Source organism: Zootoca vivipara, chromosome 15 (genome assembly GCF_963506605.1).
Source record: "Zootoca vivipara chromosome 15, rZooViv1.1, whole genome shotgun sequence".
In the NCBI taxonomy this organism is placed as follows: Eukaryota; Metazoa; Chordata; class Lepidosauria; order Squamata; family Lacertidae; genus Zootoca; species Zootoca vivipara.
In genome coordinates this window covers 12,857,237-12,884,410 of record NC_083290.1, presented here as the reverse complement: position 1 = coordinate 12,884,410, position 27,174 = coordinate 12,857,237, and the positions used below count along the sequence as shown (strand labels likewise).

General features: G+C 42.4%; 1 protein-coding gene across 11 annotated transcripts in view; it reads left to right on the top strand.

The window, feature by feature from the left end:
• Positions 1-27,174, top strand: part of CUX1 (cut like homeobox 1) — a 264,706-nt gene that overhangs the window by 58,059 nt on the left and 179,473 nt on the right. For 10 of the 11 annotated variants that reach the window (XM_035138890.2, XM_060268524.1, XM_060268521.1 and 7 more), the window contains exon 2: positions 4,364-4,474. In XM_035138890.2, coding sequence (XP_034994781.2) covers positions 4,364-4,474 — 111 coding nt within the window. Of the gene's footprint in view, positions 1-4,363; positions 4,475-7,675; positions 7,684-27,174 lie in introns of those variants that run through there. The other variant, XM_060268523.1, reaches the window with a different exon arrangement.

Below are 27,174 nucleotides of genomic sequence, written 5' to 3'. Positions count from 1 at the left end.
GTTACAGAATTTCATCAAAGTCTGTTGACATGCTGCCTTACTTCCCCCTATATTCAGCACTGCGAACCAGGAAGCCAACCGCACTGAGCCTAATAGGGTTTACTCTCAAGTAACTGTATACAGAAATGGAGCCTTAGGCTGCCAAAATAAAATGAATTTAAAAGGTGGGCACATCTTCTTTTATGGTGAGAGGAATATTTTAAACTTGAATCTCTGTAATCCTGGGACGGAAAGTATGTTATATCCCGAGGCACCTTGTTACATAGATGGCAGGATTTTGATAGATTCCAGGGTCTCTCTTTTCTTTTTTTCGTTGCTCCAGCGCTCGTGTGGTGATTAAAAAAAAGCTAAATATTGAAAAAACTAGGAAATGGATTAAATAAACCATAAAAATCGTATTGGAATATTGGGAGGATTTGAATCATGTTGGGAGGATTTGAATGAGATTATAGAACACAAGGTAAACATCCACTGACCTTTGTTTGGCACCTGTGTGGTTCATAAATTGATACAGAAATCATCCTAATTACATGCAGCTAAAGTAGGATACTGTCACTTGGAGTATGTCTTACATGTGCCCCCTTGTTTCTGGATGAGGGGCCCATGTGTGCAAATTTCCCTTGAGTGGGTTAGAATCAGATCAAGGGAAGTAATAGCATCACCCTATTCTGTGTCCAGTTCGGGTGCCACAATTTAAGAAGGGTGTTGATAAGCTGGAACATGTGCAGAGGAGGGCGATCAAGATGCTCAAGGGTCTGTAAACCAAGACTTCTTAGGAGCGGTTGAAGGAGCTGGGTATGTTTAGCCTGGAAAAGAGGAGATGGAGAGGAGATAGGATAGCCTCCTTCAAACATCTCAAGGGCTGTCACATGGAAGAGAGAGCAAGCTTGTTTTCTCCTGCTCTTGAACCAGTGGATTTAAGTTAACAAGGAACGATATTTTAATAAATGTCAAGAAGAACTTTCTGACAGTAAAAGCTGTTCGACAGTTGAACAGACTCAGAAGGTGGCAGACCTTCATCAGAGGTTTTTAAGTAGATGTTAGATGGCCAACTGAGGGTAAGAACTGTTCAACAGTGAAATGGACTCTTTTGGGAGATTGTGGACTCCCCTTCATCGGAGGTTTTTAATCAGAGGTTGGATGGTCATCTGTCATGGATGGTTTAGTTGAGATTCCTGCATTGCAGTGGTTGGACTCATGACCCTTAGGGCTCCCTTCCAACTGATTCTGTGAATGTCTGGGAGCCATGTGGTTCCCATGTTGTAAACATTTATCTTGTGCACACCTAGCTGTGTCAGGAGGCAGTTAGGTGTAGGTTTTAACCACACAGCTAAGCCCAACATTATGACATCACTACTTCTCTTGTTTTCCAAGAGCAGGCATGGGCAACCTTGCCTCTCCAGATGTTTTCAAACTACAACTCCCATGATTCCTAGTTAACAGTGCCAGTGGTCAGGGATCATGGGAATTGTAGTTCCAAAACATCTGGAGAGCCAAGGTTGTCTATGCCTGTGCAAGAGGATTCAGAGGGGGCGAGAGGATTGTTAAAACCACAAGAATTCTGCTTGACTGAGTGAATTCTCTGTGTTTGATGGAGCCAGTGGCATTGATATTCTTTTCCCTGTAACCCTCCAAAACTTAAGAATGCCATTCATATGTCAGTTTCTCTTAGAACAACTATATCCATTGAATTGGAACCAGGCACAAGTGCTCCAAGTGTCCAGAAAATGTTATGTTGGTCTGTCTCTGCTATTTTAAACACCCCAAACCCCACCCCCAAATTGTGTTTTATTCCAAGTGATAGTGATTTTATTTGTTGAGTTATTACGTAACCAAAATCTGTGCAGTAGGCATGGGGGACCACCCAAGATTTGCAGAAGTACAGAAACCCTTTAGGAACAAGCCCAAAATGACTCCAAAATATATTATCAATCTGGTCACAGATTCCTAAATGATACTTGCGTCATTTTCATTTGAGAAAATTGCAGCAATGTGGATGATGTATGTGTAACTGAGAGACAAATTTCTAAGCAGCATTTAAGAGACTGGCAGTGGGATGTGGGGTCGGTCATATGTGCCTTCTCTGGAGCAACCCCTCCCCCCAAACTTGAATGTGGTTAATGAACACACCAGCACATCAGCTATGGCTACAGACAACCAGGTTCCTTGCGTAACCAGGTCTATTAATAAGGTTTTGAAGTTGCTTCAGGAGGCTGGGCATGCATAATGTTATTGCAGATGTATCCCACAGCTACTTAATGACGGCAGGGGATTGGGGTGCAGATTTGCTCCTGGAAAGGGAAGAAAGTACACAATCCCATAAAAATTATATCTGCTTCAGCCAGCAGGTGAAGAGGAGGAGGGATTGCCAAAGAGTGTCTGAACTTGTGGTTAAGGTCAGCTGTCAGAGACATGCTTTCTCCTTCTCAGGCATTCCCACTCTGACTGAAAAGGGGAAAGCTTTGAAGGCGCCACTCCGCCACACACAAACCACATTTTGTTGCGAGGGAAGGGGCTCTCTTGCGTTCTGACTCACTGGTGAGCTGTTTTTCTCACTTCTCATGAACATCAGATTTGGAATGAAAGGAAATCGATTAAAGGTAAAGACAAATCTAGAGGCAAATCCTCCCGCAAGGTACATAACACAACTTCTATTGACTTCATGGGAATGTGGTGCATATACTTGAATTTAGTGCTTCAATAAAATGGATAGAGATATGGGGGAAACATGATAGTGCGATGCAGCAATGGATCTCAGCACAGCTGGGGCATTTCTGCCAATACGTGTCCCCTGCTATTTAGAGTGTGCAAAAAGTAAAGGAATCTCTTGGGTAGAGGTGGAATATACGGTGAGGTGACTGGTGCATAGCAACATTGCAGAGTGGCACAGTTCCTGGACTTGTTTTTGTCGTGCATAAAATAAGCAAACATGGAACAAGGCAGTGGATGAATTAATCAGAGAATTTGATCAGATGCCATCGATTGATCTTACGGCCATACACTTTTAAATTAAGCAAGATGCAAAATCGTCTTTTCCTTGGCAAGCTGCTGTCTGGTTTTGTGATCTGGAGTTCATGGGCTGGTTTGGTGGTTGTGCCCATAGCTCACATACAGAGCACATGCAGTGTAAGCAGGTGGTCCTAGCACCTCTGCTTTTCAAGAATCTCAAATCTTTGCTAGTCCTACTTGCTGGGAGAGCCACCACAAAGCAGAATACAGTCATACCTCTTGTTGCGTTTGCTTCATGTTGCGGCTTTTCGGGTTGCGAAGGTGGCAAACCTGGAAGTGTATAGTTCTAGGTTTCACCACGCGGGCGCAGAAGCGCTCTGCATGCTTTGCGCATTCGGAGAAGCGTTCTGCGTGCTTGGCACATGCGCAAAAGTGCTCTATTGCGCTCCGCTCTTGCGTAGAAGCACTGCTCTAGTTGCGGACTTTTCGGGATGCTGGGCTAGATACAACCAACTTTGTATTCAGCATGTATTCATGGGATGGATGATGTATTCTAAAAAGAATGGTGCTGGGGCTGAAACTTCCTAGAAACTGGAGTCTATGGCTCAAAATCTTTCTCTGCCTTCCACCCCTCAGTTATGGATCCTCGGACATCACTTCCTTGTTAACAAGCTTTATTGGTGATATAAAAACCATAGCAGTTAAATTTTGAGATGTGATGTTTGGCCAGCTGTGGCTTTGAAAAGGACCATAAGATAGGCCTTCTCTACCCCATCGTACACCAGCCTGCTGCTCTCTTGATGTTTTGGAATACAACTCACATCAGCTTTAGGATATCAGGCTGGCAAAGGCTGGCCTTATGGAATTGCCCCTGTTGTGAGTTTGGTTGAATTACCGTAGTTCATAAGAAAGGGGAAGGAACCCTGTGTCTTCTTGATTAGCTGAAAGGGAAGAAATTGGCCAAAAGGGTCAAGTTCAGCAGAACAAGTTCCTATACAAATAAAATTCACATTTATTGTGTCTTGTCTCTAGAACCTGAAAACCCTGAAAGGTCAAAGAATGTATTAGTTGTGATATTCAGTAGTTATTCATAATGTTTAAAGTCATGCCAAAAAGGTAGATCTAATGCAATACTAGTGGAGGCATGCAACCTTAAATTGTCTTGCCTTACCCAGGGAAATAGAGGAATGTCATTTATGCAAGTTTGTATTGACCTGCGACTTCATGGAGAGGCTTGTAATAACTTTGCATGAGAGGTGGCAAGGAAAGAATGGTTCAGTTAAGGGATCTAAAACAATGAGGTCTATTTACTTTCACCACCTGAGTTTTCAAATTTTATCTTTTTTGGGGGGCAGGGGGCGAGAGAATATGGGCATGGTTAAAATTATGGTCCCTCTTTCTTTTTCATTGATAGAGGGAGCTTGATGCCACAGCGACAGTGTTGGCAAACCGCCAAGATGAAAGTGAACAATCAAGAAAGAAGCTTATTGAACAAAGCCGTGAGTTCAAGAAAAACACTCCAGAGGTAAGCTGTGATGTTAATTCTGCAAATCTCTGCTTCCCAGAATATTAACAGACCCACAATTTCCCCCCATTGAAACGAAGTTGTGTGTCTTGTACTTGCAGATTATTGGAACTCATATTTTAAGCTTGGGGTAATAGACAGCTCTTTGGGCATGTTAAAAGTAGCTTTTCTGTTATACCCATAATATTTAAATTATGTTAGGGACATGTTTGCTAGAGAGTTGTTGTAGCTAAAAACATATATCTATTAAAGCTTTGACTTTGTTTGAAAAGTATAATTTTCTACAGTAAGTGTGCTTTATTGACACCCCCCCCCCCAGCAACATAATTTCAGTTGACATGCCTTTGGCTATTGGAAAAAGCTCTGATATATTTATACAGCATATAAAATTAACATGGCATTTTAAAAGTTGCACTTACTAAATAATAGGTTAAATAAACATGCTAAAACAGATCTCAATCAATTTAGGATGTCAGAAAAAAATCAAATAAAACTTGTCCAGAAAATTCACACCAATGAAATCACACAGACTTGGCAGGGGGCATTGCCCACTCCCCCCCCCCCCCCGCCCCGCCATATTTACCTTGCTTTCTGCATCCATTTGACATTAACTATTTCATCATTGGCTGCTGTTAAGAATCCATTAAGGCAGCGCTAAATGCTCTGGGGATGTTTTCACTCCATGAATGTATGTAATGATTATGTGCTCTGTGGGTTAACAAACCATAGTGAATTCATCTCTTAGCTGCAGCATTTCATATAGCGAATTTTACTAAAGTGATTTTTACTAAGGTCCTTGACCAACTGAAAATGTGGAATATCTATGGCATGGTAAAAGTAGCTCCTCGTGTTAGCTTTATTGCATCAGGTAAGATTACAGTCTTTTCTGTATGGGCAGAAGGCACATTTGAAAAGTTCTTCCATGTAGTGGTGTTGAGATTGCAAAGATCAACAAGTATAGAATGGGAAGTGTTTTGCTATCATGGTTGAGTAAATGTGTTGTGCAAGCATTAGCATAGCCCACTGTTTTTCATTTCGGTACCTTTCTGAAAGTAGCTGAGCTACAGCTCAGTGGAAGAGCATGTATTTTGCATATTGAATGTCCTTGGTTCACTTTCCTGCATTTGTACTTCAACAAAATTTGCGTGGTGGGCTGGAGATATCCCTGTCTTGAATCCCTAGATAGCTGCTGCTAGTGAGGGTTGCTAAAACCGGACTAGACAGACCAGTGTCAGAATTCATGTGTTGCAAAATCTGTTTGCCTAGCAAAGGGCTTGATTTTCAAGATGTAAATTCTGAAATTCCTTGACTTCTAAAAATATTACTTCCTGGCTGCTGTTCTGAGTTGTGAGATGGACCACTTGATTTAACTGAGAGAATTGTAGAAGACAGCTTTGGTGATGAGGGGAAGAGTAAGGCACTTTTAGTACTGGGAGTGGGGCGAATACTAAAATAAAAGAATCTCTAACAGTGGCTAATTTGTGGCTTTCAAGATATTGTCAGACTACAGCTTCTATTGTCTCTGACCTTTGGCTGTACTGATTGTGAGTGATGAGAGTTAGAGACCAACGGCACTCAAAGGGCTACAGTCCCATCCCTCCCTGCCCTAACACAACAACAAAAACCAACCCAACTGTTTTGATACCATAATTCACAGCTAGTGAATTGGCAATGAACTCCCACAATGATGAGAGAGACAATGTCATCCAGACAATGCTGGATGCAATAAGGTAGAAGAATATATTTATATTTATCCGATACTTTTTGAGTGTTTGTGTTACACAGATCTGTTGTTTGGAACATGAACAAATATTGACTTGTGTAGCCAAAGCCATTATAAAAACACAATATGTAAAGTGATTGCATGTAATGTGCCCACATGAGAATAAACAAATAATAATAATAGTACACCTTTGTATATTGCAGCTTCTGTCTGTTGTTCCTTAAATGAGCCTGCTGCATGTTAGGATTCAGAAGGCCCAAAATAATAAAGTTGCACACATTTTGTGTTGTTGTTTTGGTGTGGAGTTGTTTGCAAATAATGTAATGGAGAACCTGTTTTGTTATTAATCTATATACCGTATTATACACACTTATTTTAAGAGCTAAACATTGAAGTGGGGCCAATTAAAGACTCAGAAGAGACTTGTCTCAGCTGCAGCATGCTTGATAATGTAGTTACTTCATGCAAAGACTGAGGACGCAACTCAGGCAGCAAGAACCGACAGGGCCATCTTGTGCTCTCTCAGGTGATTACAGGCATCAGTGGGTAGCAGCTCTCATTGACACAGCCAGGGAAGGTATCGGAAGAACTGCTTAGGCCAACAGAAGCATTCACAAGGCCTGACACTTTGCTCTTGTGGAAACAGATGGCATTGTGAACTTTGGGTGTTCCAAACTAAACATGAGTTCCTCGTCAAACTGAACTCATACATTCAGTGAACCACTGAGATGAATTATATTTCTAAGATTTTTATCCTGTTCCTTTATGGAACCAATTTCAACATAGTTAATGCATTTACAACGTAATTCTGTGCATGTTTTCTCAGAAGAAAGCCTACTGTGTTCAATGAAGTTTCCTCCTTTGTAAGAAACGTTACCACTGAGTTATGCCTCTTCCTCAAAGTAGATCATCTTAACTGCTGTAGATAATGTTTTTATGGAAGTGAACCATTTCCTAAAAAGAATTTCTCTTTGCCTTTTACCCCAGCACACGAGAGTCAAGCATATACTAGTAGGGCTTTAAAGCATGTATCTAAAGTGAAATAAAGGAAAGTAGTTACATTATTTTTTAAAAAATGGGCAGACTGTGTGTAGGTTCTAGGGATGCGGGGGGCGTTGTGGTCTAAACCACTGAGCCTAGGGCTTGCTGATCAGAAGGTCGGCGGTTCGAATCCCCACGATGGGGTGAGCTCCTGTTTTCGTGCGCTGCTCTGGTTTCGCCATAAGCAGCTTAGTCATGCTGGCCACATGACTCGGAAAAACTGTCTGTGGACAAACGGCGGCTCCCTCTGCCAGTAAAGGGAGATGAGCGCTGCAACCCCAGAGTTGTTCGCGACTGGACTTAACTGTCGGGTCCTTTAGCTTTTTATGTGTAGGTTCTACTCTTGTTTCCAACAGGCAGGATGGAGTCCTAGGCATTTGACCTTTTGTTTGTTTACTTAAATATTTATAGACCATACATTTCTTTAAAAAAAAAACACTCCAGAAAAGCAGTATACAGCATACATTAACTTCAGTAGAACAAGTAAAAACTGGCTGGAGGAAACTGGGTTAATGAGAACTTGCATTCCTGTTTGCATATGCTTGAGGTTATAGTAGATGGAGACTGGTAGGAGCTTTGCTATACTGCTAGATTTGCACCAGGGGAAATCATTTCTTAGTTTTGGCACTACCGTGAAGGTTAGTATCAATTCCTTGAATTGTCCGGGGGGGGGGGCTAGTAAACTTAGTTGAAATAGGACCCAAACTGTATGGCCCAGTCAGCAGGCTCCATTCAGAAGCCTGGTGGGCCACATGTTGGAATTATAAATTAAATTACAGGGTGGTACACATGCACAAATGGGGGTAGGTTGCTGGTCTACCAGTCAGTAAAACTCCTCATTTCAAAATGTTTATTGATGTAAATGGTGTTGGCAACAAACATGGCCTTCAAGGCAGTCCATTGGGTTATTTTATAGAGCCTACAAAGCTGTAGCTAAGTCTCTTTAATATCCTGGTTTGCTCTGCTTTAATCGTGGCGGCACACAATGGGTGGGGAGAGAGGAAAGGCTTTTCAGACAAGGTCATGGCAGAGCTTTAATTTTTCAGCTGCCTTGTTGATTTCTATGCAGCAGACAGTGAGTGACAGTCAGTGTTGGAGTATCTGGGTGTACTCCTTAGGATTGTTTTCCCCTCACATTTTTCCATGCCTTGTCACAGGTTAGTAGTTTAAGCATCTCTCGGCTTATAGCTCTCCACATACTGCTGTCCAGGATGAGAAATTTCTCAGAATCGGTTGCAAGTAAACTGGTATTTAGAAGAACCCTAGAGCAGAGCCCCCACTCTGCTGAACTGTCAGTGGCAGTTACAGCTCTGAAGTGTCTGCAGTCTGGGCTTTTAGGATGTTCCAGAGATCAGAGAGACTCGATCAAGTACCGTATGTTCTTTCTGTAGCGCTTTTTAGCAAATTCTAATCTTTTCTTCTGGGCTGCATGCTTTCCAACTGCACAGAGATCAGGTGCCCTCAGAAACAGAATCTGCCACCTTCTGAGACTTTGCATGGGACTAGCTGCCTTAGCAGCAGGAATGCAACCTCTCTTGAGACTAACCCCCTGCTGCAGAAGTATTGCATATTTCTTACACCAGTGATTTGTTTCTGTGCTTTGGCTTATTTTTACTATTTTGGAGATGGACGCATTTGTAATATGTGAAGCGGGTGCAGGTATTGCTACCACTGAAGTTAGGAAAAAAGTTTTCTAAATCTTTAAATTCAAAGATTATTCAGCCAATCCTCCCCTCCCTCTGGGTCTTATTACATTATCTTGGAAAACATCTGGTGCCATATGTCTGTGTTCCGGCTAATGTAGCATAGTTTGGGAGCAACAGCCAGAGGCTTTACACAGAAGTTTGATACTGATTGCTACCAAAATGTATGTCTTGGTTGAAAAGACCCTGTGAAAGGAACTTCCAGTGACTTGGCACCCCAGTTTTCTTCAAACTCCTTTTTGGCAGGTATGTGTGAGGAGTGCTTCAGGTTACTTCATTATGCATTCAGAATATTTAAGTTCAGGTGTTGTGAAATGGCTTGCATATGAATTGCTTCAGCTGACAGGAATCTTGTTTCATTTCCAAATTGGTGATGTGAATTATATGGATATCTTGTGCCATCTCAATATGTCTCTAGGGAGCATGCAAAAATGCCCCAGTCACTTCTGGAATAACCAGCTCACTATCAGTTTAACTAGTCAGTAACTAAAGCACAACTCAACACTTTGATCAGTATTCCTTTGTGTGCCCCACTTAAATGAATGGGAGTTAGTCAATAATACGAGCAGATTATAATGTTGAAAGAGCAATACACATGTAATGGAACAAACGTGCTCAGTCTCCACTTGTGCTGGGAAACCCCCTCCCACAATACCACTGCTTTTTACCTTGTTTCAGATTATGTTTGCTTGACCTTATTCCTAGTTAACCCAAATTTAGGGGGTACTCCAAAACCGAGTTTTGTAACCCAGGCCTTGAACTTCATGTTAGCTTTTGTTAACCTCAGCCATACCAAATGTGTGGGATTTGTTCACAAGAGGGGAAGGTCTGGGTGGGGAGGGAGTGTGGTATCCCATGGCCCACCCCTGATTTTTTAACCCTTATTAAAGAGGGTCAGCTATTGCTGCATTTGTGCTGGGAGAATAGCGGCTCCCTGTGAAACTGACTGCGGAACTGAAGCGACTCTCCCCCTTCATGTGCTCCCTTTTATATATCTGTTGAGAAAAAGCAGCTAGATTTTTTAGCAAGCTCGGAAGAGAGCTTTGTTGCATTGTTAAAGCAATGGGCCCTCTGGGGAGTTAGTCTCTCATTGTAAATAAGCAGTGAATGCTCGGAGGTAAAATTTATGAGTTAACCTTGCTGTGAGAGTTTGAGTACAACTGACAAAAGGTGATATTTCTGGACAAGGCCTCACTAGGACTGTACATTAGGTTCTGTTACATAATGGTGATATCACGCATTTGAATTTTCTGCAGTTAGTCACTTTAATAAAATAGTTAATTATAGGGTGTTCTGGCCATTTTAGGATTAAGAATATCTGAAACATATACTGTGTTAAAATCAGGAGGTGGGGGGAAGAGGCTTTAATTAAAAAACAGCCATTTTGTTTTGCCAGCTGTGCAGCTTCTTAAAGGTCCTGCAGCTCATCATCTAAGCATCCCTTATTAATTTTTGAGAACGTGGTTGATCTTGATAATTTAGAATATCCTCAAGTCACTCAGGAGCTCGAATTGACCACATAATTGCTAGTAGAAATACTTACCGGTATTTTATAAATGGCTTTTAGCGGCTTTGTTCTGCATGCCCAGGAAATCATCAGAAGTGAAAGTTTGGAGAGTTAATGTGGATCAAAAAGCTAAAGGCATTTTTTATTTGTTCAAGCCTAGAACTGGGAGTATCAAAGGGAGAAACTGAGTTGGCTCCCGCTCGGTTTAGCAATGCAATTCCACTGTAGCCACAAATGGTGTCTGAAGATGTTGGCTTTAAAAAAAAAAGCCATTTGCAGCTGCACCTGTTTAAAAGTCTGCACTATACTGCATTTAAAGCAGTATCATACTACTTAAACTGTCATGGCCTCCCTCAAAGAATCCTACATTGCTGAGAAGGGTTAAAACCTGGGCAGTGTGTATGGAGGTTCTGGGTTACCCAGATAACAAGACCCCCCTCTCGGCCTTGCTGATGTGGTCCTAAGCAAACCAGTTAGAGTTGTCAGACACTTTTCAGCACCCGTAACAAACTGACTCACCTGAAACCATGGAAGGGAGGGGGAGTTTTTCTGAGGGCGTGTAATCGTTGCTATTTCAAATTCTGAAGCTTTTTAGCCATTGGAGTGAAAGCTGTCCTCATTCAGAAAACAAAGGGGGGTCAGCTACAAGAGGTTTTGTGAACTTACCACTAGCATGTCCAAATCCCCATTAGCCATGGAATGTGCTGACCTGCAGCTCTTGACAATGGTCAGATGATTGTGCTAAAATGGATTGGGGAATATGTCGTTATAATTGCGAGTGGGATCCGTGTGTCATAGTATTAGATGTTAGGGGTTTAACATTGCTTCAGAAGCCTGGGTGATTTCTCCTATTTGCCATTGCTGCTAATGATGTCTGAACTGCCTGTGGCTGAAGTGACCTCTGCTCTCTTTCTGACTATTTTCCTTTGGGCAAAAGAGGCCCTTGGAAGTTTGATTGCCTGTCTCATGGCCATTTCCTCTATCCGGCCTGCATATGTGCTCAGTGGTGAGGCATGGAAGTGAGAGAGTGGGCTTTTACTGCCCATCGGACATCTGTTTTCTAGACTCTGATGGTCAAATCCAGTTGGAATCTGAAATCGCACAGCAGAGCCTTTGAGCATAACCAGCAGTAGGTGTGCTCTGAGCATAAACAGCTTCTAACTGGCCTGGAAAAAGAGAATCTTGCACGCTGACAGAAAACTGAATAAATGAACTCTCAAACAGAGCACCTTAACACTTAGAGTTGTGATGGCCCCCTGCTGACCCCAAAACTCTCTCCTAAGTAAATGGAAAATTTGAACCATGGGGAAGTTTTCTCCCGAAAAGCATATGATCTCACTCCCAGGGTCCTAGAACTGCCTAAGAGGCATCTGGTTAATTACACCATGGACTCTCTTTTTTTGGCTTTCCGAGTTTGCCCTAAAATATTTTGTGTGCGGTGGCAGTGATTTATTTCAATTGCTGTTTATTTCATTAAACTCCCCCCCCCCCGGTTGTATGATAGCCAAATCAGATATTTTCTTCTGAAGCAATATACAATGTTTTAAATATATTGCAAAACACGAACAAAGTGTCTATGATTGCTTTGTCTCTATGATATGTAGATAGAATTAGGTTTAAGGATTGGAATTAATTTTACGTGGTTTTATTATTATTTTGAGAGAGAGAGAGAGAGAGAGAGAGAGAGAGAGAGAGAGAGAGAGAGAGAGATATCAACTGCATGTTAATTTAATTGGTAGTGCACTCTCCCACCCTTGTAAAAAAACCAGACAGGACCTGGACCTGGGTTGTCTGCCTAGTGTTTCAAATAATTCAGTGCCACCATCTAACCTTTAGGTGACACCTATAAAAGACAGACAAGACACAAACATGTATCAAATTCCTAGGCACTAGCATCAATTCTTTTTGTACTTTTGGGCCTGTGTTTGTTACAACTCTGGGCATGTCCCAGCTAACACTCATCACAAAGTGCCCATAAACATAGGAAAGCTTCTTTTTTGTACCATAGTACAAAAGGGATGCGGGTGGCGCTTAAACCACTGAGACTAGGGCTTGCCGATCAGAAGGTCAGCGGTTCGAATCCCCACGACGGGGTGAGCTCCTGTTGCTCGGTCCCAGCTCCTGCCAACCTAGCAGTTTGAAAGCACATCAAAGTGCAAGTAAATAAATAGGTACCGCTCCAGCGGGAAAGTAAACAGCGTTTCTGTGTGCTGCTCTGGTTTGCCAGAAGCGGCTTTATTATGCTGGCCACATGACCTGGAAGCTGTACACTGGCTCCCTCGGCCAATAATGCGAGATGAGCACCACAACCCCAGAGTCGGTCACGACTGGACCTAATGGTCAGGGGTCCCTTTACCCTTTACCTTTGCATTACAAACCATGCAGTTAAAAGTCCATATTCAGCCATGTAATTTCATGGGTCGGGGATTTTTTTTGTAAGCAGGGGTTCTGTTCAGACATCTCTCTGCCCCTTGAATCTAGGTGTGATGAGACTGGAAGTGAGCATAGAGTTCAGGCTTTTCTCACCCTGCCCTTCCTTAGTTTTGAAACAGGTTGAGGGATATCACAAGTAACCACAGGATGTCTTGCTTTTCTGTGAGAGAGGAGCAGCCCCCAAGTATAAATTTTTAGGTTGATATCATGAGGTATGAAACTCCACATCGAATGCACCCCCCCCCCAACCACAGAGCTTACTGTGAGCGCAAATGAGCAATTTTGCAATATTATGTGAATACTAACAACTGCATTTTTTTATCTACCTAAAATTACGTACTGAATGTTTGATTTATAAGAGATCGAGTTGTGCCATATATTCGTGTGTAGAGGGAATTTGTTTGAACATCAGTTTTAAATATTAGGGTTTTGAACAGATTATATTTAAAATGGATTTCTAAAGAAGTAAGCAGGAATAAAGAGGAATAAATTCCCATAGAAAATAAAAATATGTAATTTGGCAGTGATTTTGGGGACAGGGAATGACAATCTAATTAGAAGTGCCCATGATTTTATTTAAAGGGGATTCTGGACCGTTTTTTAGAAAGAATGTGTTTGCTCTCTGACATTGTGATGGATAGCCTTGACTTGAAATAATTTGATCCCAGTGTAGTTCCAGGTAATGTTGGACTCAAGCTGCCACCCAACCGAGCCAGCATGACCCAGCGTTCAGGGATGATGGGAATTGTAGTCAGTCAGCATCTGAGGTGACTGTGAATGAATATAGAGATCAGATGTAAATAACATTTTAAAGTGAGATCTATCTGATTTCTTTCTTTGAATGAGAACACTTTAGCACTTTCCAGCAAGTGCTAAAATGACTAATTGGGTCATGTAGTATGTTGCGAAAATTATTGCGATTACTATATTGCGCCCTGATCAGAGGAAGTCTGTGGCTCCTGTTATTATTATTCTTAACTCCTCATTTGGAGGAGTTCTCGGTATTCTGTAGAATATTGCTATTGGCTGGTATATGTATATACACCAGTCCCTTGCCTTTGAGAATTGTCCCTATGGAAGGATCTGGGCTTGGAATAAATGCTATCTTTTTCTTTTCTGCCAGCCAGTGGTGTTCCTCCCTTTTTTGTGGTCGGTAGGTGTCCGGGGGACTCCCTACAGGGAGCCTCCCCCCATCATCCTGACCAGCACTTCGCCCAGCGAGAGCGGTAGCAGCAGGTCAGGCGGGGGGAAGGAGGAGTGGAGCGGAATGGAGGGGGGGGGAAGGCTCAGCGAGGTATCAGAGCCCAAAGAACGTACTGGAGTGTCTTTACTCAGGAGTAGCCGCAACAATCTGTTCTGCCTTTAAGGGTTTTATTGTGCATACTATTTACTGCTCCGGGGCCAGTATAATAGCTTGGGCACTCCGAAATGCCGCCCTCTAAACCTGCGTTTGGGCACGCACCTCAATTTGGGCGCCGGGCGCTGGAAGCGGTTGTGCTCCCTCTTCCACTTGTTGGCTAGGGCAGTGCAAGGGCTCTGATACCTCGCTGAGCCTTCTCTCCTCCATTCCGCTCCACTCCTCCTCTCCCCCCCGCCTGGCCCGCTGCTACCGCTCTCGCTGGGCGAAGTGCTGGTCAGGATGATGGGGGGAGGCTCCCTGTAGTGTGTCCCCCTGACAGTAGGTAACTGGTTGACAGGAAAGCCTCCCCTGCAACTTCTCGCAACTATCATGAGTATGATCTAAGTGTTTATGCAAGGTTAAGCGGTTACTCTTGAAACTGCAATGTAGCAGAGCAACAATGTATATACGGTATTTTACATTTTGTCTACATATTCTAAAACTCGATTATTTGATTGGTTTACTGGCTGGGCAGGGAGGTTTGCTTGCTGTAATAAAGATGATTGATACATAAAGAGAAGTTTAAAAGTGGTTCAGTTTGAAGCTAACTGTAATCAGTGATTGCCAAGTTGAATGAGCAAATAGCTGGTGATGCAAAATCTTCAATCGATCTTTTTTCAGATCTAAAGCAACTTGTCTGTTGTTGTAAATTGTAACAGATCTGTAATCTTCAAACTGAGAGAACAGAAAAGTTACAATTGCATGCTTTGCTAATAGCTGCCAAGTTTTCCCTTTTCATAGCTGCCAAGTTTTCCCTTTTCTCGTGAGGAAGCCTATTCAGCATAATGGAAAATCCCTTAAAAAAGGGATAACTTGGCAGCTATGCACCTATTAGGGCTTCTTTCTGACGATTGTATTTGAAAGGGGGAGAGGATTTGAGCTTTCATTATTTTTTAAGGATTTTTTTATTCTGCCTCTCAAATTTCCACTATGTACTGCAATAACAAAGCTCAACAAGAATAACCACACCATAAAAACATTGTATTAAACTCTTAAAATAATAGAAACTAAGAAACTCAGATTCAAGCAGCAAATAAGGCAGATAATAATGGTTGCAGAACCAATTTATTGTGGCCTGAGTTCTGTAGACAGGTGCTTGATCCATGTTGAAGATGGAGGTGAAGAACTTCTCCCCGCTTCAGTCATCCAGTCCCCTGGATGGTACTGTGACTTCCCAGTAATGGTTGCTACTTTTTTGTATCTTGAATCATTGGCAATTGTACAGTATCTGGAAATAAGAGGAAAATTATATTTGCTAAATAAGATTCCAGAAGACTTGAAGGAAGTAGAAGACCATCAAACCCAACCCAGCCACCCCAAGGAGGGAGCCTCCACCCCTAAGTCCCCTCTCCCTGGTTGTGTCTAACAGGAAACTCCCCCCTCGAGAGTTACTTATAAGCAAATTAAGGAACATATGAAGTAAAGAAATGAATAGGGATTTTTTTAACAACAACTGTTGGATTCTCTTTCAATTAATGCATTTTCAGAGTTGATGAATATATGGAAAAATGAAATTATGCTTCTATCCTGCCGTGTCTCCAGTGTGACGATAAATCAATTTTTCCCCCTTTTAAAATGTCTGGCCCTGTAATTTATGTTTGCTTAGGCCATTACTAAATTCGTAGTAGGTGTTTTAGTTGGCAAGCATCAGTCCACGACTTTGTGGACGTTTACTTTTTTATTTTTATAAATACTGTGCTTTTGTTCTTGGCCAAAATGAAGTGTGGAAAAACATATGTGTTTTTTGTTAATTGCAAAATTTGACTTGCTTCTGTCTTCTTCTAAAGCAGTGGTTCTCAAACTTCTTTCAAAATAAAAATTTGTGCGTGACACACCGACTTTTTTATTGATAAGAAATACATTGCAACACAAAAAGAAACAACAACTAACAGTGCTTGATTTTGAACAGATATCTATCCATATTTGGCTGCAAATAAAATTATTTTGATACTATACCATACTACTCTGAAATGTTTAGATGTTTATGTGATTGTCCTTGAATCTTCCTGCCACACTTGCGGTCCTCTCCTGCCACGCCAGGGTGGTATGCCACACCCTAATTGATTGATTGTTGGATTTATATACCCAGAGGTCTCAGGGTGGTTTACAGAACAACATTTGAGAACCACTGTTCTAAAGAAATGTTTGCACTCAGGCCATTTTAAACCATTGTGGCTTGGATGCAGTAGAACCTTGATTGTACTGTTTGTTAACTGACAAAACTTTTTAAAGCAAAACCTAATTTTTGTGCCAGTGAAGAGTTTTGTTTTTAAATGGGATGGACATCTGGCGTCTCTTCTTCCCCCAACATGCTACTGATTTGTGCTGTATATTTCTGGAATGGGTTGGGATGCCTGAGCAATGAGAAGAAATTGGCCTGGAGCAAATTTTGAAGTCATTGTTGGAAGCAATTGCCATAAATAGTGAGCTGTTTGCATTAATGTTGCAAATGTCAAGCTATTATTAATAGATATGTTGAAGAGACTCAATCCCAGGTGAGGGCATGAAGGGTTGGAAACACTGCCTGCTCTTGGTGATAAGCCACAGGAGCACTCTTTCCTCTGAGATGGTGGAAGCTTCCAAGTGGTCACATGACTTGACTGATGTCAACTCACCACTGATCTTCCCTTGCAATGTGCAGTTGCAGAATTGGGTTGGGCATCCTCTATGATGCGTTCTCAGGCTTCTGAGGGGCACTGACAGAACTTTGCAATGGTGGCTCAGGTATAGAGAGTACATGGCAATTCAGAAGAATCAGCAACACACATGGGATCCCTGGCAAGCTTATCTAAAGTGAGGAAGGTTTGCAGGATGGGAAAGCATTCGAAAGCAGCTGCTGTATCCAGAATGTTCTTATTCTAAGGCTGTTGGGCCCAAGGCAGATGAAATGCACCTTATTTGATAAGCAACCAGGAGTGTGCACTTCTTCCTTGTACATCCTATTGTTCTAGAATGCAAATTCCCTCTTGCTATTTCTCTACAAGCCTTAAACTGTGGCTAACTGTGATGTTAATAGCGATTTTAACAGCGGTTTAGGCTAGCCAAGGCTCCCACCTGAACAGGATTTGAACTCGTCTTGGTTGCATGGTTTAAAACCATGGTTAAGCAAGAGCTGGTTTTGATTGTGGCTAATGTCATTGCCAACATAGTGCTTAAAAAGGTAACGGGACCCCTGACCATTAGGTCCAGTCGTGACCGACTGGGGTTGCGGCGCTCATCTCGCGTTATTGGCTGAGGGAGCCGGCGCACAGCTTCCAGGTCATGTGGCCAACATGACAAAGCCGCTTCTGGCGAACCAGAGCAGCACATGGAAACACTGTTTACCTTCCTGCTGTAGCGGTACCTATTTATCTACTTGCACATTGACGTGCTTTTGAACTGCTAGGTTGGCAGGAGCTGGGACCGAGCAACGGGAGCTCACCCCGTCGCAGGGATTCGAACCGCTGACCTTCTGATCAGCAAGCCCAAGAGGCTCAGTGGTTTAACCCACAGCGCCACCTGCATCCCATAGTGCTTAGATAGCTTTAAAGGAGGATTACAAAAGTTCATGGAGGCTAACGCTATCAAAGGCTACTAATGATGGCTGTATGTTACATCCAGGATCAGTGGCAGGGTACCTCTGAATACCTGTTCTTTATGTCTTCCTCGTGAGCTTCTCGAAAGGCCTCGGGTCTACTCCACCAGCGCTCTACTTATGTTGTGGCCTTACGGTCTTCTGGAGAATAGAAATGTGTATGCTAGGATGGAGGGTGGGCAGGGCAGCCATTCATAGTTAAACATTTGTTTTTCTGTCTTTGGGAAATCTTTATTGAAAGATCAGACTTAGAAATTCACATGGATTGAGAGAGGCTTTAGAAAACCTCATTTGCCATCAGTTCGTCATTTTCTCAGAGACGGGGGTTCAAATGAAGGCTTCGTTTCTCAGGAGCCTGGAGGCTGCCCTGCCACTTGTGCTGGAGAGCATAGCCTTGGTCTCTTTTGCTCCAAGGGCTGATTAATATGCAGTCACTGCATCTGAGGCATAGCTAGCATCTCTCTCTGTGTGTTGCTTCTCCTAGAGTGATGCATAATGATAGACTTTAAGCATTTCCCTTGCATCCTCTCTATGCTTCAACCTCCAAGCTATTTATGCCCTCTTAACCAAAATGGGTTTCCCCTAAACCAGGAATTACTCATTGCTGTTTCCACCTCCTTGTTAAAAAGAAGTAAAATTTAAATATATCCACCTGGCTTCATAAACTCAATAGTACCTTACACCCCCCCCCCCAATATTCTTATCCCGTTATAAGAATTCTCCTAATTACCAGCTCTGTTCCACCTCCATGCCTAAGATAGCCTTTAAAAAACAAGCAAAAATCCCAACTAATGATCATTGTGCCACGTCCTCCCAGGAAAACAATCTCTGACAAAACCACTGTGGTATAGGGCCAGACTAGAGACTGTTGCATTGGACTGAACAACCTCAATTCCCCCGCTGCTGCGGTTTGCCCAGGAAAGATCAGTAGCATTGGTTAAACTGTCCTCCAGGGAGGGTAGCCTGCCACTGCCGATCTTTTTATTCAATAACTTTTGATATGCTTTGAGGGGTTCCTTCAAAGCTGTTTTGAACACCCCTGTCAGAGCTGGGTTGTGGATGAACATTCTGCATGGAACACCAGGTTGGCTAGCGAAGAAGCACATCGTAGTTGGGTGCCGTGCAGTTTTGCCCCCCTGTGGGTGTGTTCGGAATATTTAGTGTTCCTCCCGAGAAAATAATCATGCTTTTTTAAAAAAAAATCTTAAGGCTTTATTTAGTTGATTTTGAAACCAATTAAAGGAAGATTGGCTGTGCTTCCTCTTGTAAACACTCATTTAGATTGCTTAAAATAGAAGGAACTTACTCAGCTGAGTGGAAGGATGCTGTCTGCTTTCCCCTGGCTGTGTACTAAGGTGGTTTAACAACATTTGCAGGAGTTCATAGGCAGGCTTGGAGGTGCGGTGTGGGTAAGAAAATTCAAATGCCTAAGTGCTAGCATCACATTTTTTACAGCCTTTGTGACTTTCTTCTAGTCCTGCAAACTGAATAGTTACCTCATTTTTAATTGGGCAGGTTAACAGTATTAAAATGTATTTGGCCAGTATTCCAGAACAGCCAGACTCGGATACAGTCGTACCTTTGCTGACAAACTACTTGTTTTGGCTTCCGAATGCCGCAAACCCAGAAGTGAGTGTTCCGGTTTGCGAATGTTCTTTGGAACCCAAACGTTTGGCACGGCTTCCGATTGGCTGCAGGAGCTTCCTGCAGCCAATCGGAAGCCGTGCCTTGGTTTCCGAACTTTTTGGAAGTCAAACGGACTTCCGGAACGGATTCTGTTGGACTTCCGAGGTATGACTGTAGTTTTTGTGTGGAAAGAGTACCTTGAATCCATGTCATCTTATAGCTTGAAACCATGTCATCTTGCTTCAGTGGTGGGAATCTTACAGTTGCTGTCTCTTTAGGTATTCCTTAGGTGACACAAGAAGATCGTTTTTGTGTAAGCCCCCAGCTTCCCCCAAACTCCCTGCTCTGGGAGATTCTTCTGGCTCCTTCACTGCATTTAGGAGGGCAGCAGAGACTTTTCTTTTTGAGCCCCCCCCTAGTTTGGCGGCTGCAAATTTGTTTGCTGTTTCTTGCTTATGTTGCTTTACTCATTTTCGTGCACACTGCTCTGATCTCCTTGGGGAGGAAGAGCAGGATACAGTATAAATTATTTTCAATAACAAATACCACACCCTTTAATTGACCTCAGAAGGCTGTAGGAAGCCAGGGGTGGTGGGGGTGGTGATGGAAGTAAACATTTAAACGGCATGTTGTTAAAGGTTTGTACCTATTTGCACGTGTCATCTCACTGTGCTTACCACCCAATTTCACATGAGCGCTGAGGCTGGGATATTTGGGTGGCCTCTTGCCTTTGGAATGCCTTTCCCAGGGAGGCCTGACGTTGCAGTCCTTTGAGTTCCAGGTGCAAGCATTTCCGTTTCCCTGGGATTTTAAGAATGACAAATGCTATCATTTTAAATTCAGAGCAGTTTTGATTTTGCTGTCCATTTTGAATGGACTGCTTCTGCTTTAGGGTGTTATTGTACGCCTTATCATTTATGGTACTTTTGTTTCTTTTGGGACGCGGGTGGCACTGTGGGTTAAACCACAGAGCCTAGGGCTTGCCGATAAGAAGGTTGGCGGTTTGAATCCCCGTGACGGGGTGAGCTCCCGTTGCTCGGTCCCAGCTCCTGCCAACCTAGCAGTTCAAAAGCACGTCAAAGTACAAGTAGATAAATAGGTACCGCTACAGCGGGAAGGTAAACGGCGTTTCCGTGTGCTGCTCTGGTTCGCCAGAAGCGGCTTTGTCATGCTGGCCACATGACCTGGAATCTGTATGCCGGCTCCCTTGGTCAATAACGCAAGATGAGCACGCAACCCCAGAGTCGGTCACGACTGGACCTAATGGTCAGGGGTCCCTTTACCTTTTACTTTGTTTGCTACCCTTGGGATTGGGATATTAAGTAACTAAGAAAGAAAGGAGTATAAATCTCAACTGATGGAATATGCTGAAATGTTGAAGTTAACTGAAAGACTCAGAAATAAAGACAATAGAGATTTTAAAAAAGACTGGGAACCATTTATGTTGTTTTTACGGAATCAATGTAAAGAAATGGACTCACTAGTAGGGTTTGACTAAAGACTTACAATTAACAAAACGAACATAGAAGTGATAGAGATGAGGTTAAAGTGATAAGAATACAACATTTGATTTAAAGAACATAATTTTGAAGTATAGTATTGCAAGCAGGACAAATTCATATGTAAGAAAACCCAGAAGGGGAAGTTGAGGGAAGTCACGGGGGCGGACGTGGAATTTAATTTTTAATTACGGTATTTGTTTGATGTGTTTGTAACCAAAATGTAAAACTCAATAAAAATTATTTAGGAAGGAAGGAAGGAAGGAAGGAAGGAAGGAAGGAAGGAAGGAAGGAAGGAAGGAATATAAATCTCAATATAAGCCAGGCACCACACCTGTTCAGTGATTTCATCCTTAAGAACGCAGCACCGAAGAAGCTTGGGACAAAGTGAGCTGACAATTAATAAAGGCTTTAAAATATACAATTTTAGTTCAGCAAGCTGATTTTGGGAGTCTTGATGGAGGAGCATTCCACACCACAGTATTCAACAAACAAAAACCTGCCTGCCCTGTCTGTTGACATCAGGGTGTGCTTGTGTGTGTTGGGGTGGGGTAGGGTAGGGGGAGTGAGCAAGGGGAGGTTAAAACATGATGAATTAGTGACTATATCAGGTATGTGAAAATATGACCTATTTGACAGGCAGAGGCACACGTTGGTACACCACAGCCCTCCAGCGAATCCCTTTCTGAACGCAATAAACATCTAACATTTCCCACCCTATTGTAAACAGGATAGAGGTGCCTGGAGCACCCTGGATTTATCAGTGCTATTAAAAGAAAAGAACACAGTGCTGCAAATGTAAGGACACGTGCTTAAGCGATCTTCTCTTGACTAGTAGCATTAAACAACCCCGCACTCGCATGCAGTGGGCTTATGAATTCAATGCATTTTTATTGCATGTCTGGACAGCAATGCCATATTAAGCAAAAGAGGAAATTCATGTAAAACGCTGGGCTCTGCTGAAGGGGTGGGGAAATTTAGGATCAGGTCATGGAAGTCCCCCCCCCCGACATGTCTTTCTGTCCCCAAATAAACTCATGTGTGGCACATCAGACAAAGGGCACCTAACTGCTTTCCTGAGTTATTTTTTGCTTGAAACCCCATCCTGGACATTTTTTTATGCCGATATGTTAACATTGACTGGGGCAAAAAAAAAGTCCCCAGAAGCAAAAGTCAGTAGAAATTGTGTGATGCTTGTGGTCCCAGATGCTTTTCGCTTATGTAAATGGCTGCAATGTGGGCATATTGAGTACAGTACTGGCAATGACCGTTTTGCACAGGGGTTGCATTCCTGACCCCCATGCATGTCAGTGAAGTGCATGTAAGCCTGCCTGCCCTGCCTCCTTTGGCCTCCACCCCATGCTGCCCCTGTTTTCAGGGCCATTTTCGCGCGTGCACAGTTGCGCATCAATTGGACGTGGTTAAATGGCCATTGCCTCTACTACCAAGCAGGAGACAATCAGTGGGAATGACTATACATAGAATGCCTACTTCTGTGTAAATTCTGCAGTAGAAAAGTACATGTGAGTCAGATTTCATTCCTTTTTTTCTTCAAAATGAGTGTGACTTGAAATGGTATTCCAGCTATTGCAGTATCAAGTTTTTCTTTTGTAAAACAAAATGTCAGAGAGCTCACTAATGTTTTGGTTACTTTTTCATGAACGTGCTGCTTTCCTCCTAGCTTGCTGAGGATGAAAATAGTCAAAATATTATTCGGATAATCCAATCTTCAAGGTAGATTTTGCTTAATTCGCTGATTGTTCAAAGTGAGGTATTTATGTACCGTAATGTGTCTGTCTTTGATATTTCTGAACCTGGTCTTTTTAATTTCATGCCAGGGATCAGGGTTTTAACAACGTAATACATTAAAACCCAGAAGACTTCAAAGGCTAGATCTATTGACTCATTATGAAGTGATAACGTTGGGACTTTGTTATCTTAACAAGTCAACAAACAGCCTTTTAAAATATTCTGGTTCTTGATTCACACATTTTAATCATTCAATTCAGTTTAGTATAAAATGCCAGCAGATTGCGCATGTTCTTATATTTCCAGTGACAAATCCCATAACTTGAAAGGCAAACTTTAGAAACCTAATTGGCTATGGTAGCACTTGCTCAGCAAGGATTGAAATATTATAAAAAAAATGTTGTCATGGTTTGCATGTCACGGTTAGCCAAACTGTGGCTTATCAGGACCACCCAAATGTCCCTGCTCCCAGAGAGAAGCTTGCATCTATTTTGCTTCTTCCCAGCCCTTTTAGCTCAGTGCAAGCTAGAAGCTAAACCAAGGTTTGGTTTAAAATGCCATCCAAACCTGGGATTACGGTTAAGCTCTTTCATCCTCAGCCATGAGCTGTGGTCAAGATTTATAATCGGGAGGAGCAAACTATGAATATAGTTTTGGTCTTGGAATTGCCTCCACATGATCTTATTGGGAAGGAAAATTCTTATCAGTATGGGAAGCAGAGGAGAAAGATGTCCAGAATGTAAAAACAGGATATCTTCTTCAAAAGCAATTTCTGGTAGGCTGGATCTTTGGCTAGAACAGGCATCCCCAAACTTTGGCCCTCCAGATGTTTTGGACTACAATTCCCATCTTCCCCGACCACTGGTCCTGTTAGCTAGGGATCATGGGAGTTGTAGGCCAAAACATCTGGAGGACCGCAGTTTGGGGATGCCTGGGCTAGAATTTACCCAAATTCATTATGACAAAAAAGGGAATTAAAAAGAAAAAAGCAACTCCTCATAGTACCAGGGGTGGAGAACCCAGACTGGTACCATCAAATCCCCAGAAATGAAAATTGCTTTTCCTTCAACTGAATTTCCTGACATCTGTGATAACTCACCATCAAGATTTTTTAAAAGAGAAAAAGCATATCTTTATTTTAAATAATCATCCCAAAGTATGTTTTTAAGATTTGCTCTGGGAGTAGGAATGTGCTTAGACAAGCAGTGAGAGTAAGGCGAATGGGGGATATTTCGCAGTTCAGTTTTGGCTTTTCATCATGGTTGGCACCTTCTCTGCCCGGTAGGTGCATCTGACAGCCCTTAGCTTTCAGGTAGGAAGAATAATAAAGTGTGCACATGTTTTATAGATTGCTATCCTGCACCATCTGTAGGGCTTAGTGTCAAGAAATGGCACAGAAAACACACCCAACTTGTTGCATCCTGACATTACTCTCAGCTGCCAAAAGTTAGTCCAAACATGTAGGCAGCACAGGCCACCTTGGATAATGTTCAGCAATTTATTTATTTTTACTGTTTCTGTCCCATCAGTTAGATATGGGAACACAAAAGTTAATTTTGTACCAAAATATTCCAAATAAGACAGCTAGCTGTATCTGAATGTGTATTTTCCTCTTTCTAATGCTCTTGCGAGGCTTGGACATGTTTTGAAATGTGCTTGAGCTTCTTACTTGTATAGTGCTTGTGTAACTTTTAGGTGCTTAATAAAAACAGCCATTGTTCTCTGACTTGAGGTCTTGGAGGTTTAAACCAAAAAGTCTGTAAGTAGGCCATAAATAGTTTAAAAGAGTCTCAGTAACATGCTTCTTGTATTAGTTGCCGTGTTGTTTAACTCTTGTACTCTGCCTGCTCAGCATTTAAACACTTGCATATTACATATTTCATCGTACACTTCACTCTTTTTCTCTCATAAGAAAAAGGTAACTCCCACCTACCTGCGAGTAAGTTCAGCTGAACTTCCTTTTGAGTAGACAGGATTAACCAATTGTGATCGACCAAATGAGCTGCACTCAGCTCTCTCATCTGTGGTTCCAAGAAGCTACCAGCGACAGCAGCCACACCCCGGGAACAGCTTTGAATGGCTGGCTAAACCAGGGTAGCCTGTGGATTTCAAGCCCTCAGTGAGTTAGGGACTTCCCCTGCATGTGAAGACAGGCTCTAGCAGACTAAGCGGACGGGACCAATCATGGGTCCTACGGTCAAGAAGGCGGTTTCTGCACAAGTTGTAGAGGGAAATGAGGGACAGATGGGACTTGTAAACCTGGGAAGGTAGCCCATCTAGGAGATGGGAAATTCTGATTCCAAACCTTGCAGCTTTACTCATTTATGAGAAAGGCTTTGGGAGTAAACCCCCAAGGAACAATCTGTACCCACTGCTTTGTGGGAAACCTGCCCAGACTTGCGCCTCATAGAGGTCACTTGGGTGCTGCAAATGCAGCAAAAAATCTCCCTCAACTCTTCATGTTACATGCTTTCATCCAATCATTTTTTTTAAGTGACCGTAGTATGTGCCCTTAAATATTATCCAAAGCTGGGTTATAGTTTGCAAATGTAGGTGGTAAAATATGTAGCTCAGTGCAAGGTGCTTGTATGCCAACGATCTTTGGTTCATTCCAGAATAGTGTCAAGTATTTTTATTCCAGCCAGCTGAATCTAAGAGATGTTAATGACAACTCCAATTGAATCAATGTGTTTTTGCTTTTATAGCTTTGTTTTTATAGCTTTGTTTTTGCTGAATATGTGAATCAGTGGTCAAGAAAATGGACACTTGTAGCACTGGCACTATCAGCTATGCAGTTCTGCCTTGTGAAACCTTCTGAACAATTTGTGTGTGTGTGTGTGTGTGTGCGCGCGTGCGCATATGCATGCTCTTCCTCCTCACTAACCATGACACACCAAGGTTGTTTTGTTAGAGTTCTTCGCTGCTCAATTATGTCTCTATAAAGTGTCCCCGCTCTGTTACGAGAGCTATAATTAACTCGCCAAGGCGCTAGTCAGCCAGATTTGGCCAGGCGCCATGAAATCAACCCCAATTACTATATTCGCATTGTCAGTAATGCCCACTTCACAGTTCCTGCTAATTTGAAATGGCAAGTCCCAACATCCCGTAAGTAAAATTACCATTTGTGTCCTATTCTATTTGTGATATTTGCTCCCATTATTTTGGCTACATGAAATTGGTTGATGAGAATTTTCTGAAAATGGTTGGTAATTGTGATGATTCTGAGGGAAGCGCAAGAGACCCCAAGGTTATGCTGTTCGTTCTTCCTCTCTAATTTTGCGATTGACACAAATGCTGCGCTCTCATTATTGCTTCTGCTGCTGCCGTAGCTGAAAGAATATTTAGAGTTAGGTCAACAGTGTTACTATTGTGTTATTAAATTCATATAGGGCCGTCCCTATTCATGGCACTTTGCAGAATAACAGGAAAAACAAACAAACGGGCTACTGCTGCAAGGAGATTAAAATCCAAATTTCGACAGTGGGAAAGATGACACAGAAAGAGGAGGAAAGGGAGACGCAATGGAATTAATGAGGGAAGGGTGCAAATGTCATTGGGTGCACTATTGGTTTCCTTTGGGGGATAAAGACTAAGGGACTAAGTTATAGAGTTTATGGGAAACATGTTTTTTTGGGGGGATTTGAACGGAGAAACAGAAGTGGAATTGCATTCATTCTCTGAGAGGACATTCCATGTTTAGGAGGTAGCAAGGGGGAAAGTATGAACTCATTTAAGAGTGCAGGAGGCTTTAGCATGGCTGCTGCTGGTGGAGTTGGCACAGTGAAAGTCATGGGGAAGTTTATAACTGGGGAAAAGAGGGTGCGACAAGACATTGGATAGCTTTGATTGGACAGACCAAGGAGCTTCTGCTTGGCATAAAGGGATGATTCTCACTTCTGCGTTCTTATTTTCCATGCTTTAGGGTTTGCTTGTGAACCCTTGCCCAAAGTTCCTTATCCAGTTTTAAACACGAGCACTGTCCTGGCTTCAAAACGTGGTTAGAAAATTCTCCTACATGTCTGGGAGATTAATTAGGCAAGTAGCCTGCCAAGGTAGTTTACTTGGGTTGTCAAGGTCCTTTAAAGATCCTGCCAAGCTGGTCATGATTAACTTTTGCCCTTCACTATTCAAGAAGCAGCACAACAACATCAGCTTAGATTTCCTTCATTTCTGTATACTGAGTCCCTAATTGTCTTGCCTAATGATAATGTATCCCGGCTAGTTTTAAGTATGCTGTATGAACACAGTTAAAATTCAACGTTCCGTCGCATTCCTCTTTTTGACTTAGATCAGCTTGCTGAATCGCTTGGACAAGAAGTATTATAGCTCAGCATTTACCACACAATAGTAGACCTGGCTCATTAGCAACCATTATGTTCTCTGCTAAGAGCCCCATTTTCACATTCAAGCTAGATCATGCGAAGTTTTTGAATCATTTGGCACTCA